At 38.2% G+C, this 17031-nt stretch overlaps 1 protein-coding gene across 1 annotated transcript in view; it reads left to right on the top strand.

Annotated features, from left to right (window-relative positions):
- ITGAV (integrin subunit alpha V) overlaps positions 1-17031 on the top strand; it is a 45211-nt gene that overhangs the window by 23825 nt on the left and 4355 nt on the right. The window contains exons 13-29 of the mRNA XM_053947450.1: positions 2403-2594; positions 2705-2750; positions 3308-3409; positions 4108-4166; positions 5160-5314; positions 6709-6846; positions 7331-7398; positions 8547-8694; positions 9045-9137; positions 10164-10243; positions 11984-12064; positions 12974-13079; positions 13704-13862; positions 14853-14966; positions 15325-15438; positions 15532-15639; positions 16680-16802. Coding sequence (XP_053803425.1) covers positions 2403-2594; positions 2705-2750; positions 3308-3409; positions 4108-4166; positions 5160-5314; positions 6709-6846; positions 7331-7398; positions 8547-8694; positions 9045-9137; positions 10164-10243; positions 11984-12064; positions 12974-13079; positions 13704-13862; positions 14853-14966; positions 15325-15438; positions 15532-15639; positions 16680-16802 — 1886 coding nt within the window. The remainder of the gene's footprint in view (positions 1-2402; positions 2595-2704; positions 2751-3307; positions 3410-4107; positions 4167-5159; positions 5315-6708; positions 6847-7330; positions 7399-8546; positions 8695-9044; positions 9138-10163; positions 10244-11983; positions 12065-12973; positions 13080-13703; positions 13863-14852; positions 14967-15324; positions 15439-15531; positions 15640-16679; positions 16803-17031) is intronic.

Genomic DNA, 17031 nt, shown 5'->3' on the forward strand with positions numbered 1-17031 from the left:
GCTGGGGACCAAGGACAACTGATCCAAATCTCAGGCCCAAGAGCATAAACCATGTGGCCTGAAGAGAGAAAAACAAGAAGGATGGGACTTCATGGGCTGGAGTTGTAATTGGACAATTAACTCCAATATGCTAATAAACCAAAACTTACAGAAGTGAGAGACCCCTGTGTCCAATCGTCCATTTTGTGATCATTTTGGGTTCACCTGGGCTGTAGCCCTGGCTGGGCTCTTGTGCTGCCCAAGGTGTGACCATTGAGGCCTCCTAATAAACACCTACTTTATTCTTTGGCTCCGTCTAGCCTCTGTTCTAGGTCAGCATTCACAAGGCACCAAGGGAGCCCAGGCAGCACAGAGAAAGTGGATTCTGCACACAAACACTCGGCGCTGTAGCCGTGACCGAGTGTGGGACGCTGAGGTCTAGACTCCTTTCGATGCTTGTATGCTACTCCCAGGAATGCTAACAGGAGTTCCATGGATGCATCGAGCAGAGACTATACCACTGGCACGACAGCATGGACTGCTCTAGCTCTTACACTGACCACTTGATTGCTTTCTAAGCCATGACCACAATAAAAAACTTCAATAAAACACCTGACCCTCCACGGTGACCTGTTAGGAAATCTTCAATACAAATTTCCTCTTTCCATTGTTTAAAGACCATTTTCCTCCCTAGAAACACAATGATGACAGAAAAGAAGGTTTGATTTCAGATTGCTGGTTAAAAATGTTCATATAAAGAAGATTTTCCTGAGAAAAGAGTAGGGTTTGTTTTTTTTAAGTTTGTTAATCAAAATGGAAGAGTTTGGTGGAAATACTGCATAGCAGCTACAGCCAGATGTACCAAGAGCTGAGTGTCTTGAGTGAGTAATTGGAAGAGAAGTTTGAGTCTGACACAACTGGAGCTGAAACTCTTAAACCCCTTGCCCAAGCTTCTTGTTACTTTCTGATAGGGATGAAAGGCAATAAAGCATCCCACGTAGTGTTGGGATTGAGATTTCCAGGAATCCTAGGGAGAACACTTTTTAATGCCCATTATACTCCAGCGTTGCCTAAAGAGTAGTGGGAATTTGAGTTCCAAAAAATCTTCATGTTTTTCCATTCTGCTTGCAAGCTAAGTATTTTCTGTAAGATCAAAAATTACAATAGATGGTTACTTCAAGATTCCCAGGTAGCTCTGATTTATTTTTGATGAAGTCATAAATTCACAGTGTAGTTGAAATTGGAAGGGATCTTTTTAGTTGCTAACTGGATGTAGAATCAGTGTGAAGATGCAATATCACTGCAACTATTTACAGCAGATATTGGAGAGCTGACAGCCAAAATTCCAGTCACTTGATGAGATTATCCCAAACATTTTTAGATTCCACCATACTTACATTTGAAATACACTGTAGGAAAGAGAACCATAGCAAAAGTTGCCTCTTTTTAATTACTTTGCTGTTATTTAGCCTACTTGCTTTGGGTTTTATTGCTCTGCCTCATTTTGGGAGTGTTAATTAAAATGCCTTCCATCACAGTACAGTGCAAGATAGGAATTTTTACTATCTTTATGAATTTTGTAAATAGGAGTTCAAAATATAAAACTGTGAACTTTTGAGTCCTTACTCTTTTCATCAAACTTTCCCAAATTTCAGAAAAGAGGAAGGAGAAATGTAATTATTCCAAGTAGTGTTTCATGTTTGGTCCTTGAACTGTCTGTGGAAATGTTGAAATTAGATCACATGTACACTTCTAAAGCTGTCCTTACAGATAGTCTAATTAGCATTTTGTTTCCTACCATTTATTATTCATTAACAATGAGTACTTTAAAATTTAAGAGATAGAATAACTGCACTAACTGGAAATTCTCCATAAAGCATGCTGCCAAGCTATGGGATAGAGTGGATTTTAATATTTACCATTGGTTTAGGATGATTTAAATTTTCCAGAATTATCAATATGTCCCACCCTTTGGAGGAACATGAGCATATAAAGGAAATGGGAAGAGAGTCACACTTAGTTTTGTGGTTTGGCGCCCACAGTGACTAACTCTGCTTGTCTTAATAATCTCAAAAGCATCCCAAATCCATATGATTTTACTCCAAAAAGAGTCATCAAAGTGGAGAAGTTTTTGTAGAACTATTTCTCCCCTTCCTCTCGCCATAAAAGGCTGTGACATGTACTTGTTAAACATATATACTATACTTTGTAGAAAAAACAGCATCTAATAATAAAAAAAAAACCAGAACAAATAAAAGGAATAATAAACAAATAAATGTTGATGAGCATTTTAAAGGCTGGTTGCACTTCCTCCCTACTGACACACATTGAAACTGTAATATCAGAAATTATACATTGATGTAAGCACAAATATGTTCTAATTTGAGTCTGGAGACGTTGACGATTCTTCTTTTGATTTTCAGATATTGCAGTTGCTGCACCATATGGTGGAGAGGACAAGAGAGGACTTGTGTATATCTACAATGGAGGAGCAAGTGGTTTGAATGCCATCCCATCCCAGATCCTGGAAGGGCAGTGGGCCGCTCGCACTATGCCCCCCAGCTTTGGGTACTCCCTGAAAGGAGCCACAGATGTGGACAAAAATGGATATCCAGGTCCTCTGCTCCAAATGGCACTTTACAATAACTCAGTAGCAGCCCCACCTTTGAGAAACAGCGTATCTCACAAAGCAAGTTCTAATGTAATGTGTCTCCTCTCTTTCTAGACTTGATTGTTGGAGCCTTTGGTGTTGACACAGCTGTTCTGTACAGGTGAGGTTTCCTCTGTGCTTGTACCTGAGTGAAAGCTCAGTGCAGCTCTGGAGCTACCAAAGAAACAGGATCAGGGAAGTCTGAAAATCTGTCACTCCACCATCCAAACCTCTGGAGGTGAAAAAACACTATAGAGCTTGTTTTTACCGACTAAATCTATCTGCTGACTAAAATTCATCTTTCTCAATAATATGTAGTCAGGAGAACACATTAATAAGCTGTCTCCAAGGCTTTCTGAGTGACAGTTTCCTAGATTCTGACACAGCAGCTGCAAGCTATTACACTGCAATCCCAGTATTCTCATCCCAGCTTGCTCATTTTGGGAGAATACATTGGTCTGTGCTATAAGTAGATAGGACTTCCTCTTCACACAGTTGTCCATGTTGTGGCTGATGGAAATGAAAGGGCACAGAAAAGTTTCATCTAGTTGATGGTTATTTGTTTTCCTTGTGGTTTCACTAAATACTGTGTGTTTGTGTATATTGCACAATTTGATGGGGGCAGGGCATTGTCAAACATGGTGTTGAGTGCTCCTCAAGAGGATGTTTTCTTTGCAGGGCTAGACCAGTTATTAGAGTAAATGCTGCCCTGGAAGTTAATCCAACCATTCTAAACCCAGAAAACAAAGCCTGTTCACTGGGAGATGTAAAAGTTTCTTGGTAAGTAGCATATCTATGTTTTCCTTTGAGGGGAGGGACTTCTTTGGTTTAATTTTGTAAGCTTCCAATTTTGAAAGGTCTCAGGAAGTCTAATTAAAAGGTCTCAGGAGGCTAATTAAAAAAAAAGGACAAACACAGATTTTACAAAATAAGAACTCTCTGACAGCAGTTGGAGGACCAGCGCTGTCTTTAGATGCCAGACTGAGTCTCAAAACCTGCAGAGACTGCCAGTTGTCCCTGTTGAGCAGAGTAAGGTCTTCTCAAGACATCAGCACATCACATGGTATTTGAAGTGTTTTTGCCCACTAACATACACACTGGGGCAATGATCTGCTCTGTAAACTGATTTTGCCTCTGGTTCCCAGGCTATTATCCCAACCTGCTTTCCCTTCCTGCTATCTTTCTTTTCAGGGTCAGTATGATAGGTTTAAAAATCAGACCCATTTGATTACAGAAATAAACATTCCAGTCCACAGGTGATTGTCTCTAGATGAGTCAAGACTCCTGAACTTTGCAGTGCCTGCAATTCTGCCTACTTATTAATAGATTATAGTTTCTCTTCCCTCAGTAGAAAATAGCTTTTGGGAATGAGCTAGAGTCTCAAAAAGAGGATACATCTGAACTAATAAAAATAAATAGTGAGGAATTTTAGAAGAAAATGAGAGAAAAATTGTGTGATTTTTTTTCCTCCCAAACAGCTTCAAAGTAAAGTTCTGCTTAAAGGCGGATGGCAAAGGGAAGCTCCCAAACTCACTCAGTAAGTTCTGCTCATTTTAAAATTGGAAGTCTTGTTGTATTGTTTGCAGACATGAGCACTGGTCATTGTTATTTTCATGGCAGACAGCTGGGTGCCCTTTGCAGCCACTGCTGCCACTTGGGTGCCATGTACATCTATGGGATTCTTCAGCAGGCTGTTATGGCTGCAGTAGTGTAGAAGTCATTTGCCCATACCTGAGACTTTAAACTATGTGGTTAACTAGTCTTGGAAAGTCCTTTGTATTTTACAGGATTTACAGTAACTCTCATTGAGGGGAGTTTCAGACAAGAATATTCAAGTATGTGCATTGCTAGGCCTGAGAGATACAGACAAAGCCACAGGGAACTTGTCACATCCTGTTGAAATCATTACTTCCTGATTGATATCACTGACTTTTTAAATCAAATTATCAGATCAGGATCAGGAAAAGATTGTTTCAAGCAAGTGCGTAAGTTGTCTCCAAGAGATTTTTTTGTGGCAAGCAGCCTGCTGCAATCAGGTTTTGTCTACTCATTGCAAAATCTTTTCCTTATTTTCTGTGTATGTACAGAGGTGGTGTGATTTTGGAAGGCTCATATGAATATCTGTTATGTATTTTAAGTTTTATTAACTATATCGAATATTTCAAGTAATTAGATTAGCAATAGTATTTAAAAATGCAAATGTTATGTGCAACACTGCTTTAAATTTTCTAGTGGAAAAAAAATCTAACTTTAGTTCTTGCAGTTCTACAGCAATTACAAATTATAAATGTACCTGTGTTTTTACATATTTCCAGTGTTTAAGGAAAAAGCAGAATCCAATTTAGGACAGCAGCAATGCTTGAGAACCAATGTAGTGACAGATTTTACATGAAAATAATTGCAAGTTTTAAGAGGACAAGCACTAGGTTTTCATTGTAGTTGAAATCAGTGTTCAGCTCCACTTTGAGGGAATTCTGCACTGTGTTTAATGGAACAAATATCCCTTACCCAAACCCTTTGGCTTGGCCAGATTTCCAGGTGGAGCTGCTGTTGGACAAACTGAAGCAGAAAGGAGCTATCAGGAGAGCTCTGTTCCTGCACAGCAAACAGCCCAGCCACTCAAAGAACATGACAATTACAAAGGGGGGCAAAATGAACTGTGAGGAACTTGATGCCTTCTTGAGGGTAAGTAGCCATTCATGTTCTAGGCAAATAATTTTTGGTGCTTTGTCTATTATAAGTTCATTGTGTTAGGTTTAAAGAAAAAAAAATCAGGAAAAAAATGCTAGAAAAACTCTGTTTTCAGTGGATGGACCTGTAATTACTGAAACCATACATCTGTCCTGAATTACTGCTGCTGTCACAGCATGAATGATGAATCTTCTTGTGGCTAAGGTCCTGGTCCCTAAATGCACTGGAAATTCAGATCTTTGTTCTGGACTTCTTGGATAAGTCATCCAGGCACCAAATTAGTTATAATTTCCAAGGAACATGAAAGTCAATAAGCAGAGATTGTCCTCTCTACTTTAGAGGTTAAAAAGTGAAGAAAAATACGGACCTGCAACTGACAAGCCAATATGAGCAAATAGCAGAGGAGATGGAGAAAGTTGAGCTACTAAGTTTGCTTTTTCTCAGTCTTTCTGTTTTCATCCCCACAAATGTGAGCAGATGCTAACACAATTTAAAAGTTTTAATCAGTAGAAGAAACACTGTGTGTAGCTATGTAAGTTCTATGCAGCTCAGATTTATCTCTAAGCACTTATAAATCAAACATAAGCAATACTTGCCTCCCACTAAAAAAAAATACAAATAAAAATGCTAGCAGTCATTAAGGATTCATGGAGGCTAGGTAATACTTTCTTTGACCTGACTTTTGTGAGTGGGTTATATACAGAATTAGACATCTCAGATCTCAGGGTTAGTAAAGATTTAGCACATTTCCACCTGACATTTTCATAAAGTAATGACATATGACCTATATAAAATGATCATAAATGGGATGCAAAACCAGTTTAAAACTATAGGTAATCAATAAGTTTCTGCCCATAGAAGGCATCATTTGAAATAAGATCCTGAAGTGAGCCCTGCTAGAGTCAGTAGTTTTCATTACTCTCAGAAAGGAAGCAGAGTTTACACTGAGCAAATCTGTGGCTAATGTAAAGCTAAGAGATGGTTTGTAAGTTCTCTGAAAGGCAGGATCAACATTTGATAAACAGAATGATTTCAAATGAACAATATGAAAGTCAGCAACTTCCAAGTGCCAAGTAATAATTTTAGGAAGGAAAAATGGTAAGTCCAAAGATGAGTGTTTCTGAGGGATCTTAGAAGCAGACTGAGGCTGGTCTGACAGGAAAGAGCAGAGTTGTGTAGCCTTTAGTATCTTTGTTACTGGATTTCCATGACTTAATATTTCTGTATGCTTGAGTTTTCCATTTGCTAAACAGGCATGCTATTGCTAAAATTGTGCAGGTTTTCTGACAAGAGATTTTCTGCTTTGAAAAGAGCTCAGAAGTTTTAATGTTTTGGCCTCTCCATTCCTACTACATTTTAATTGTGATTCAAACCTTTGGTTTCCTCAGGATGAATCTGAGTTCAGAGACAAGCTGACTCCCATTACTATTTTCATGGAATATCGTCTGGATTACAGAACGGCTGCAGATGCAACAGGATTGCACCCTATCCTCAACCAGTTCACTCCTGCTAACATGAGCAGACAGGTACACTGCTTACACAGCCTGTGTGAGAGAACTCAGAACATTGCTTCATCCTAGGGAGAAAATCAGTTACACTAGTACTGCAAGTGTTAATTTTGAAGAGACTTTCATCCATTCTCATATTATGCTGCTCTATGTACATTATATTTTCCCCTATAGTTTTATTAAGGTAATATAAATCGTTTTTCTATTTCTTTTTTGCAAATTTTTAGACTTGTTTGTGAGAGCATTAATCCCTTAATGTGAAGGGATTATTCAAAGTATGGAAAGATGGTTAAGTCCTAGAATTGCAGTAGGGCAGGATGAGGCACAGTGTCCCCCACATATAAAAACTCATTTGTTCTCTTCTGAGACTAATGACATGAAAACATTTCATAACCAGCTATGTACAATTTTTTTCATGTGGTGGTGAAACAGTATTATTGAAAATGTATGTTAGAACAGATGAAGGAATTATTACAACAGTATGTGTTTGATTTTTGCATAGGCCCATATCTTGCTGGATTGTGGGGATGATAATATCTGCAAACCAAAGCTGGAGGTGTCAGTAGAAAGGTAAATACATGACAAAAATACAAGGAAAATACTTTCCCTACCTCAAATCTAAAATTCAGTAGCTGGTAATACTTTTGTTTAAGGGATGTGTTGAAATAAATAGGATTCCTCATTGTATGCAATCTAAACTCAGGTTTATATGCTTTTAAAAAAAAGCTATTTTCTGATTTGGAACTTAGTGTCTTTAGCATGTAATGCTCCACTCCCACTCCCACTCCCACCCCAGCCTCCACTATAAGTAGGCCAAATTTATTTATTTATTTGCAAAGCTGGACACATATAGTGAGAATAAACCACTGCTAGCTGCCATTGTATCTCTGTTCTGTTGTTCATTATTAGATAGACACATGAAGATGTGATTTTATCCAGCAAGGGAAGGAGTAGGGCTCCCTTGTCACATTTATGGAAAAAAAAATTGTTGGTATTGGCAATGTCTTTCATCAAACCTGGAAAAAAGAAACAGTTTTTCAGTGGTAATTTGTTCATGAGTCTGAGCTTTTTTTTTACTTTGTATGGCCTAAAACCTCTCTTACTGTATTATCTCATAATCTGTTTTTAATGCTTATAGCATATATACATTGTAGGTGTATATAGGACACTTCACAAGCACTAATTCATGCAAACACCTCAGTAGCATTTGACATCAGTGCAGATACCTTGATGTGTGCTTGTAGTTGGTGAAATGAAAATACATTGTTTGCTAAGATTGTCTCTTTGTGTCTGAACCAAAGGTATTGCAGAGGTCTTGGCTCTATTCTGTGTAGCTGAGCCTTCCCTTGAGTTTTGTTATAAATATGTGCTTGTACCTCTGCAAAGTGGGCCTGTAATTCAAAATGTGCACAGGGATTTATCTGCTCATAATTGTTTGTTCCTTGTGAGAAAAAGGTGTTTGTGGTATTTTTTTGTTTTGTGGTACATTTTGCAGGCAAGGTTCTTACAAAAGAACATGTAATACTTGCTCCATTCGTGATTATAGACACAGTTTTTTAAAAAATACCTTAGAGAACACTCCTGAAGCAAAGGCACTGCCTCCAGATGTCTCCACTGTCTGCCTGAAATTTCAGATTGTCTCTTACTTCTGAGTTCAGCCACTTCAATGCAATCTAAAACACGAATGCAGAACTCATTTTCACCCTGTTTTCTTGCAGTGATCAGAAGCAGATCTATATTGGTGATGACAATCCCCTGACCCTGATTGTCAGTGCTCAGAACCAGGGGGAGGGAGCCTATGAAGCAGAACTCTTCGTTGTTGTTCCACCCCAAGCAGATTTCATCGGAGTTGTTCGCAACAACGAGGTAAAATTCCAGCTGCTTTTGAGGAGTCATATTTCAGCTGCTGCTGTGGAAATCTCTAGTGGTTGCTATTATTTCAGTCTTAGAGCAAAGCACTGAAAAAGTGATCAGTTTTTTCAAAGCCCCCCTCTTTTTTTTAACCTTGAAAATAGGTCTGTCTTGTATCAGAAACATTTGTCTCCTTGGAGACTTCCATACATAGATTTTATTTCATTTTATTATTTGACTGTGTTATGGCTGAGAAATTATATTAAAATTAATACAGCATATCTAGGACTTCTCTCCAGACTTTCATCCAGGTGCTCAGATGTAAAGAATGACATCCCTTAGTGTTTCTTCCTGGTTTATTGCAGGCTTTGGCCAGGCTGTCATGTGCTTTTAAAACAGAGAATCAGACTCGCATGGTCGTTTGTGACCTGGGCAATCCCATGAAAGCAGGAACTAAGGTAAGGTTTGGTCCAGCAGGAGTCTGGTAGCTCACCCAGGGGGCAGGTGGCATTTTCCTGAATCACAGTACTGTTTGGGCAGGAAGTTTTCTCCCAGGAATTTAAGATTAGACCTGACATTTAGCTACCCACGTTTGGTTAGTACAGAGGTAGTTGGTTTGAACTTTTCGGCTAAATTAAAGGCTGGAAGGACTGTTCATCAGTTTTGTGATGCAACTCAAAATGAGTCGTTCATTAAATAGTGGAATTAATGGCCTTTGGTCCCTCATGAATTTTTTATATTTATCTGATATGTATTTTTTAGGATCTAATCAAGATCTAGCTCACAACAGTTCTTTCTCTTAGTTTATCTCTTTTCTGCCTACTTTCATGAGGAAGGACAGAGTTTTGTCTAGTTGAAACCTCTACAATTCCACCAAATGTAGCTGAAATTGGAAGAATTAAAAAAATTATTACTGAGACCTGGCAGATTTTAATGTGATATGACATAGTAAGTCTTATTTTCTGAGGAAATGAAGTGAAAATGAGTCACAATTATAACAATTTCATGATGCTTTTCTTCCAAGAGCCATCTTGTATAGATGAGTGAATACTATTTCCAAAGTCTTTTGAAGTGTATCAAGCTGAAGTGCATATATGTTAAAGCAAACATGAATTGACTTAGACCAAACCTTGGGAATTAACTTTGAATCATTAATGTGTTCCCTGCTCTTTAGATTACAGTATTTTTTTTCAACACCTGGGGAGGGTCAGTTATGTGTAGAAATAGCTGAAGAAAGGGAGGGGAGCAAGATACAATCCTTATTTTGTATTTTATGGCAGTGATGCCTTGGCTGTAATCTAAAGAGAGGACAGTACATTTCCAGCCTGGATGAACTGGACAACTTGAATTTGCCAGTTCTGTGTGTGTGTTCTCTCATCACCAGGAGTCTCAAGCAATTTCTTTGTAGTCTAATAGCATTGAGAAGCTTTTATTGTGTGTTTTATTGTGCTTCCAACTGAACCACAGTGGTTTTTTTTCCCCAGCTCTTGGCTGGCCTGCGTTTCAGCGTGCACCAGCAGTCTGAGATGGACACCTCTGTCAAGTTTGACTTGCAAATCAGGAGGTATGGAAATCTCTGAGGATGTACCTCCCCTGGGAGAGGACACACACAGTAAATAGGCTGCAAACCACACAGTATCATTCTGGCCTAATTCTCTTGGCTTTGCCTCGTAATGGCTTGGAAAATAAACACACAGAGTTAGGTTTCCTAAAATCCAGGACAAAGTAAGAACATTTGCATGTGTGTATCGCTGTGCTCTACTGGCATTTGTGGTGCCACAGAATGACTTTGGGTTTATAGCCCTCTTTTAAAACTGATGCTTGAACTCTGAGTTCCTTCTGATGTAAAGCCAGAATTTAATGTATTTAGAGGAGGAGAGTCTTTCAGGGCAGGCAATGTGTGGGGTAGTCCAAGCAGAAGCAGCGTGCAGTGAACCATCACAGCAGCCAGCCTAAAAAAGTCTGAAAACTAAATGGAACAAAACAGGAGTGTTCCTGCTAGTTATCAGATGAGCACAGCCCTGTCATATAAATCTGATGTATAAATCTGAATTTGTAACTTCTGGAGATGGTATTTGAGGTTGGAGATGTGATCATTAGGAGTATCTTTATCCAATGCAGTTTTATGTTGCTTTTAATGGACAGTATGAATACACCTGTTTTGTTTCTTCCCCATGGTGGACCAAAACCATTTTTTTTTTCAATTTAAGGGCTTTATTTTTTTTAATGCAGTGAATAAATTAATCTCATCCACATAAGCATTTGTCATCTATGGGAGTTAGGAAAGATTAAAGCTGCCATCGTATTTTAATGATGGAGTGTTTTGCCATACCAATCAGAGGCCTTAGCACATGAAATGTCTCTTTGATCTCCCATTGCTGTCTGTTGAGTTTTTCCCCTTCTCTATCAGGTGGTAAGGTGTGCCAGTGGCACGGGACTGTTCTTTGCAGGAAGTGATCTACTCTGGGGTGTCTGTCACCTTCCTCAGGCTAACAGCGGTCACCTGCCTCTGTCACTGGCTCAGAAACAGTCAGGGAGGTTGCTCAAGTCATGCTTGTCTCCTGATGGAAGAGAAGGGAGGTTCCTGTAGTGTTTTAGGCCCTTTATGGAAGAAAATTCCTTCTGTGACTCGTGGGTGCAAGAAGTGTGAGCAGTGGTGCCATGGAACACTGTAATCACAGTTCACAGTGACAGGCATCACCAGGGGATTATCTGGGACAGGTTTTAAGGATCACACTGCTTGTCTTAAACTCACAAAGCTAGATCTCCAATGCTGGCACAGTTCCTAGCAGAGCAGGTCTAGTCTCTAAAAGAGTGAGGTATTTACAGGTCAGGAGGCAAACATTGCTGCATGCGTTCGTTGCTTACAGCAGCAGTGAAGAATAATTAGAAGATTCAAGAAGGTCTTTGTACACAAAAGTGTTTGGTGAGGGGCACAGGATAATCAGATGTGTCGAAGGAGATCAAGATTCTGCTCCCAGCACCCACGGGTGCCCCTGTATACAGGGGGAGTGTCCCCTGTATTTTCTTACAGGACAGCTGTACAACAGAGTCAGCATGAACTCTGTGCCCTTCATCCCCCTCGCCCTGCTGGGGCTCCCCCACACTGTGCAGAGGGTGGGGCTTCCATGCATTTAGGTGAGAACTTGCTGGAATCTGGTCCTTAGTTTTTAGCAATTGTGCTGTCCTACAGGGGCTCAGGAGTCATCCTGTGTTACACACAATTGCTTTGAAGTGTGGAGGGTTTTTTAATGAAATACTTTGCTTATTTCATTTAAGAATTTACCTTTTATTTTCCCTGCAGTTCCAACCTGTATGACAACCTGAGCCCAGTAGCATATTATCAGGCTGACCTTGCTGTTTCAGCAGCTGTTGAAATTAGAGGGTAAGCAATACTATTTTAATAAACACTTTTAAGGAGCTTTGCACATTTGCTTCTTTATATTCACTGAACTTCCTTTCAGGTCTGCATAAGTTTTCAGGAAGGTTTAGGGAATTTTGAATCATAAAGACAATATGGTTTTCTCTAGCCAGCCTTTGGACTTTTGGATCTTAAATAACTCTAAATAATTACAAGATTTATTCCAAAAAGTAATATTGTGCCTCCATTACTACAGATATTTTTTAGAAGAAAGAAAAATCACCCCTCTTGTTTGCAGTTTTACATTTCTGCAGGTCACTTTTCTCCTCCACAAACTGACTGGGGTTTCATCTGAATACCCTGAAACCAAAGTTGAAGATTCTATGAAATTTAAGTTTGTGATATCCTCACCTTCTTCAGTCTTAAGCATAGTTTTAATATTATAATGACTTGGTTACTTCATCACCTCTACTTCCCACCTAAAAGTCCCCTTGCTTAACCAGTTAACTGGGATTTCTGAGTCATCATTTTTAAAATTTTCCACAACATTCATTATTGTGACGAATTCATTCAGTATCTGAGAGGTGGGGGATGGCACACTGGGAAAGCATGATTGGTATCTTCACTGTTTTCAGGGCTGAATTACTCTTAGGACTGTGCTGCTAAGGCCCTACCAATATTTCTCATTATCACAATATTCCACACTGGTTTTGTTTGGATGATGTGTGTGTCCTTTATCTTTTTTTAACTTAGAGAACAGAACTGGACATTTAATACTCAAACAACTTCTGTTCTTTCAGGTTTTATATAGAGGATGAAGAAGTGGAGATTGCATTTTAAGCGTGTTGATTTTTTTTTCCTTTAGATGTTCTAGAGAATCACATTTATTTTTTTCATGCTTGCTAATGACAACTCCTTTGCTCTGCTGTTTAGTGTGTCGTCCCCTGATCACATATTCCTTCCTATTGCAAACTGGCAGCCAAAGGAGAATCCTGAAACAGAAGATGACATTGGGCCTCTAGTTCAGCACATCTATGAGGTGTGGAATTACTACTGATTTCTGTGACCTGGTTCTGTGATAAATGAAAATAAATCTTTTGGTGTAGATTTTCTCTGGAGTAAATTATGATTTTTTTTCTTTTGTCATGCATGTAAGGAGGGATTTTATTTTTTTAATGCTGGGCCAATAAGTGGCATATCCAAGAAGGGCTGGAATGCCTGAAAATAGTGTAACAGGGCTTCATTACCTAACTACACATATTTAATTTTCTTGCCTTTTGAAATCGAGATAAAACATTTGAAGTAATGTGAGCTCAGGAAATGGCTCATGGCTGTAAATTATTGTACTCTATCTGTTCTGAATCACTACTCTGAAGTCTTTTGCTGTGGGAAAAAAAAAAAGTATTTAAAATTTCCTTTAAAGAATTATCACAGATTTAATCTAGATTGTTTAATTAAGCAAAACTTACCGAGAGAGCTGTGTGAATATTAATAGTTAAAAGTTTTACCACTTTTAGGTAAAGTTTTGATGCTGTTGCCATAAGTGGTTGGGGTAGTGGCAGTATCCCATTTGTAGCTCAAATATAAAGTAATAACTATATGCACATTAACAGAGACAGTAGCATTATTTTTTTACATCTGTAAATTTTATTTTCATAATCAGCTGAGGAACAACGGTCCAAGCGCGTTCAGCAAGGTGATGATGACTCTGCAGTGGCCTTACAAATACAAAAACAACACGCTCTTGTACATTGTGCAGTATGAAATTGATGGTCCCATGAACTGCACTTCTGACATGGAAATCAACCCACTGAAAATTAAGGTAAGCAGGACTTTCCCTTTGGGTGGAATGAAGTATGTTTGGTTGTTTTGTAAGTACTCAAAATAGCCAAATCCCTGAGAATATGACAAACTGAGATAGTTTTTCATCTGTGGCTGACAAATAACTCTACACTTTTCCACAGTACATGTCAATGTTTACAGCAGGTGAAATAAAAGGTAAACAGCAGCTTAAAATTGTCAACTCAAAGATCAATTTGTCTTGTTTCTTTTTATTGTGGGGGTTTCTTCCTTTTTTTTTTTAACTTCAAGGCTGCTCTATATGACTTCTGAGTCCAAAGCAATAGAATTACAATGAATGTGGTCATGTACTAAAACCTAAAACAAACCAGATGCTTCTGGACTGTTTATGTAAATTTTCTGGGTTGTGTTTCTTGGAAGAAAATGGTATTATTTTTTATATTACATTTATCTGTTTATCCAATTGGATAAATTCATCAATTTGGATTAATTATTCTATTCATCCAAAGGTCACAAAGGACAATAGGGGCTAACTATCACTGCCAGCATAACATGGGATTTACAGAGCAGAAGAAAGTCCTTTTTCCTGGGCTGGACTAGGCAAAGAAACACCAGATAAAACCCAGCAAGTTTAATTGAATGTAAGGAGTTGATTTCTAGGATAGTTTAGAACAAGCAATAAAAGTCAGTGTGTTAGTTCAAGAAGATGTCAGTATGTTAGCTCAAGAGCGAAAAAAGGACTGAGGGAAGATATTCAGTGTATAGAACAACAAAGAATACTTGTGTATCTTTGATAGCCAAAAAAAAACTTCAGTGAATATATAAATACAGAGTTCCTGTTTCAGAGTTTCAGAGTTTCTGCTCTATGATTTGCAGTGATTTTTTTTCAGCCAGGGTCTGAAGAATAGCTAGGATACAAAGAGAGAAACTTCCACTTAGGTATTTTCTTGGCCTTAAGCTTGAAGTCTGCAATTAACTAAGTCATGGTTTGGGTTCCCTTGGTGCATCCTAGATTTCTACTTCCAAGGATGATGAGAGGAATGAAACACTTGGCAGGGAAGACCACCGTGACCACCGCATCAGCCGGAGGGACTTGGCTGCCGTGGAGGGGGACGTGCACACTCTGGTGAGCTCTCAGCACTGAGCTGCTGACAACACACCTACAATCCTGTGCTGCTATGAGTCCTTAAAAACAAATGTAAGGAAGAGTTTTCCTCCCTAAACATGACTGGGGAAAAATCTCTAATAGGAAATTAACATATTACCATATCACTGTCTTTGTAACTGCAAACTATAAGTAATTATCCGATACTGGAGGTTATTTATTGTATTTTTTAATTTATTGTATTATTAACTGGAGGTTATTTAATGTATTTTAATAGTTTATGGTGCTTTGCCAGTGGAGGTATATGGGTAAAGTAATGCCATTTAGGACTTCTCAAATATTTTCATACTTGGAACATCCTTCCTATTTTTATACACAGGGCTGTGGAACTGCTGACTGTTTAAAGATTGTCTGTCAAGTTGGCCACCTGGAAAGGGGAAAGAGTGCAATATTGTATTTAAAATCACGCCTTTGGACCCAAACTTTCATGAATGTGAGTGACTGTGAATATTCTGTCACTGTTTCTGAAGCACAAAAAGTGATTTTTGTACCCACATGCAATACTAATTTTGTTTTTCTTACGCAGAAAGAAAATCAGAATCATTCCTACTCTCTCAAATCATCTGCTTCTTTCAGTGTTATAGAGTTCCCTTATAAGAACCTTTCCTTTGAAGATATTCACAATTCTACAGTTGTAAGTCATTTACATCCAGCTTGAGTTACCATATACAATCACTTCAAAATTAGTGCAAAGACAGTTATTGTTGAGTAACATTTTTTGGCTTGATATAATTTTAATTTTTTCAGCTCTGTGTTTCATGTATTTATTTCAGTTGTGCACATACATCTGAGGGTAAAACAGACTGAAGTTGACAATATTTGTGGCTTGAAAGACTTAATTGAAAATGAAAAAAATAATGGCAAACAGTCCTCATGTTCCTGCTAATGCCATTGTTTTTAGAGAAATATTTTACTTGAAATTTGTTTTCAACTGTAGTAGCACTTACAGCTTAAATAATGAACTTTCATTATATTATATGAAGCACTATGTGTGAGGGTGGAAGAAAAAGACCTTCTGTGCCTCGGGGGGTTTCAAAGGGAAAGAAGACAGGGTGCAAACAGAAAGGAAGATATAGGCCACTTGTTTGGGCTGGCAAATTGAAAGTTTTTGGTGAGCATTATAGCATTAAGAGATCTTAAGAAAAAGATAGAAAAGGGTTATGATTAATTTATTTTTGAATATAATTTCTAATGCCTGTTATTAACTGGGTTTTTTTTTTTTTATCTCTCAAGCTTTGTGGACTTGATTTTTTGTTTCAAAGTATACTGCCTTTTAAGGAAAAAAAAAAAAAAAACAAAAAATTAAAAGCCCTTAATTATTTTTCTCTATAATTCCAAAATATTTCCAGATTCTTACAGTTTTACTGAAAATCATCAAGAATTACAGAAGACATGTTGCCATGTTACCACTGATTGCAAAAAAGCAAACCCAGGCAAAACAATCCCCAACTCCCTACTATAATTTAACTTCAAAATCCTATTAAATTTGGATCAGTCAAGTGTTTATGTCACCAAGAATCTATGGCTTTTTCTTAATTCTGGAGAGAAAAAGTAATTTATACTGGATTAAGATTATAATCATGATAGGATAAAGGTGTACAAGATTTAAACTGCACGGATGAACTCAGCATGTCACTGTGGTGCAAAGTGTGATTTACTGTGTTTTTCTCTCAGGTTGCTACAAATATTACGTGGGGCATTCAACCACAGCCCATGCCTGTGCCAGTGTGGGTTATAATTTTGGCCGTCCTAGCAGGGTTACTGCTCCTGGCTGTTCTAGTTTTTGTCATGTACAGGGTAAGTACTGTGTCTGGGGGTTGTTGCATCATTTGCTTTTCCCTACTGGTGATGTATTATTTCATATTGTACTAGCACTTGGCAGAAATGCCTTGCTCCCCTAATCATCTGAATCTTTTTGGAATAATTGTAAAAGCTTTTCAGCTTTGTCAGGGAGAAGCTGAATAAAAGAGCATGTCTGTGATGGTGCTGAACACAGTTTAATTTTTTAATATATTAAAAATATTTA

The sequence above is a fragment of the Vidua chalybeata genome, chromosome 7 (assembly GCF_026979565.1).
Source record: "Vidua chalybeata isolate OUT-0048 chromosome 7, bVidCha1 merged haplotype, whole genome shotgun sequence".
In the NCBI taxonomy this organism is placed as follows: Eukaryota; Metazoa; Chordata; class Aves; order Passeriformes; family Viduidae; genus Vidua; species Vidua chalybeata.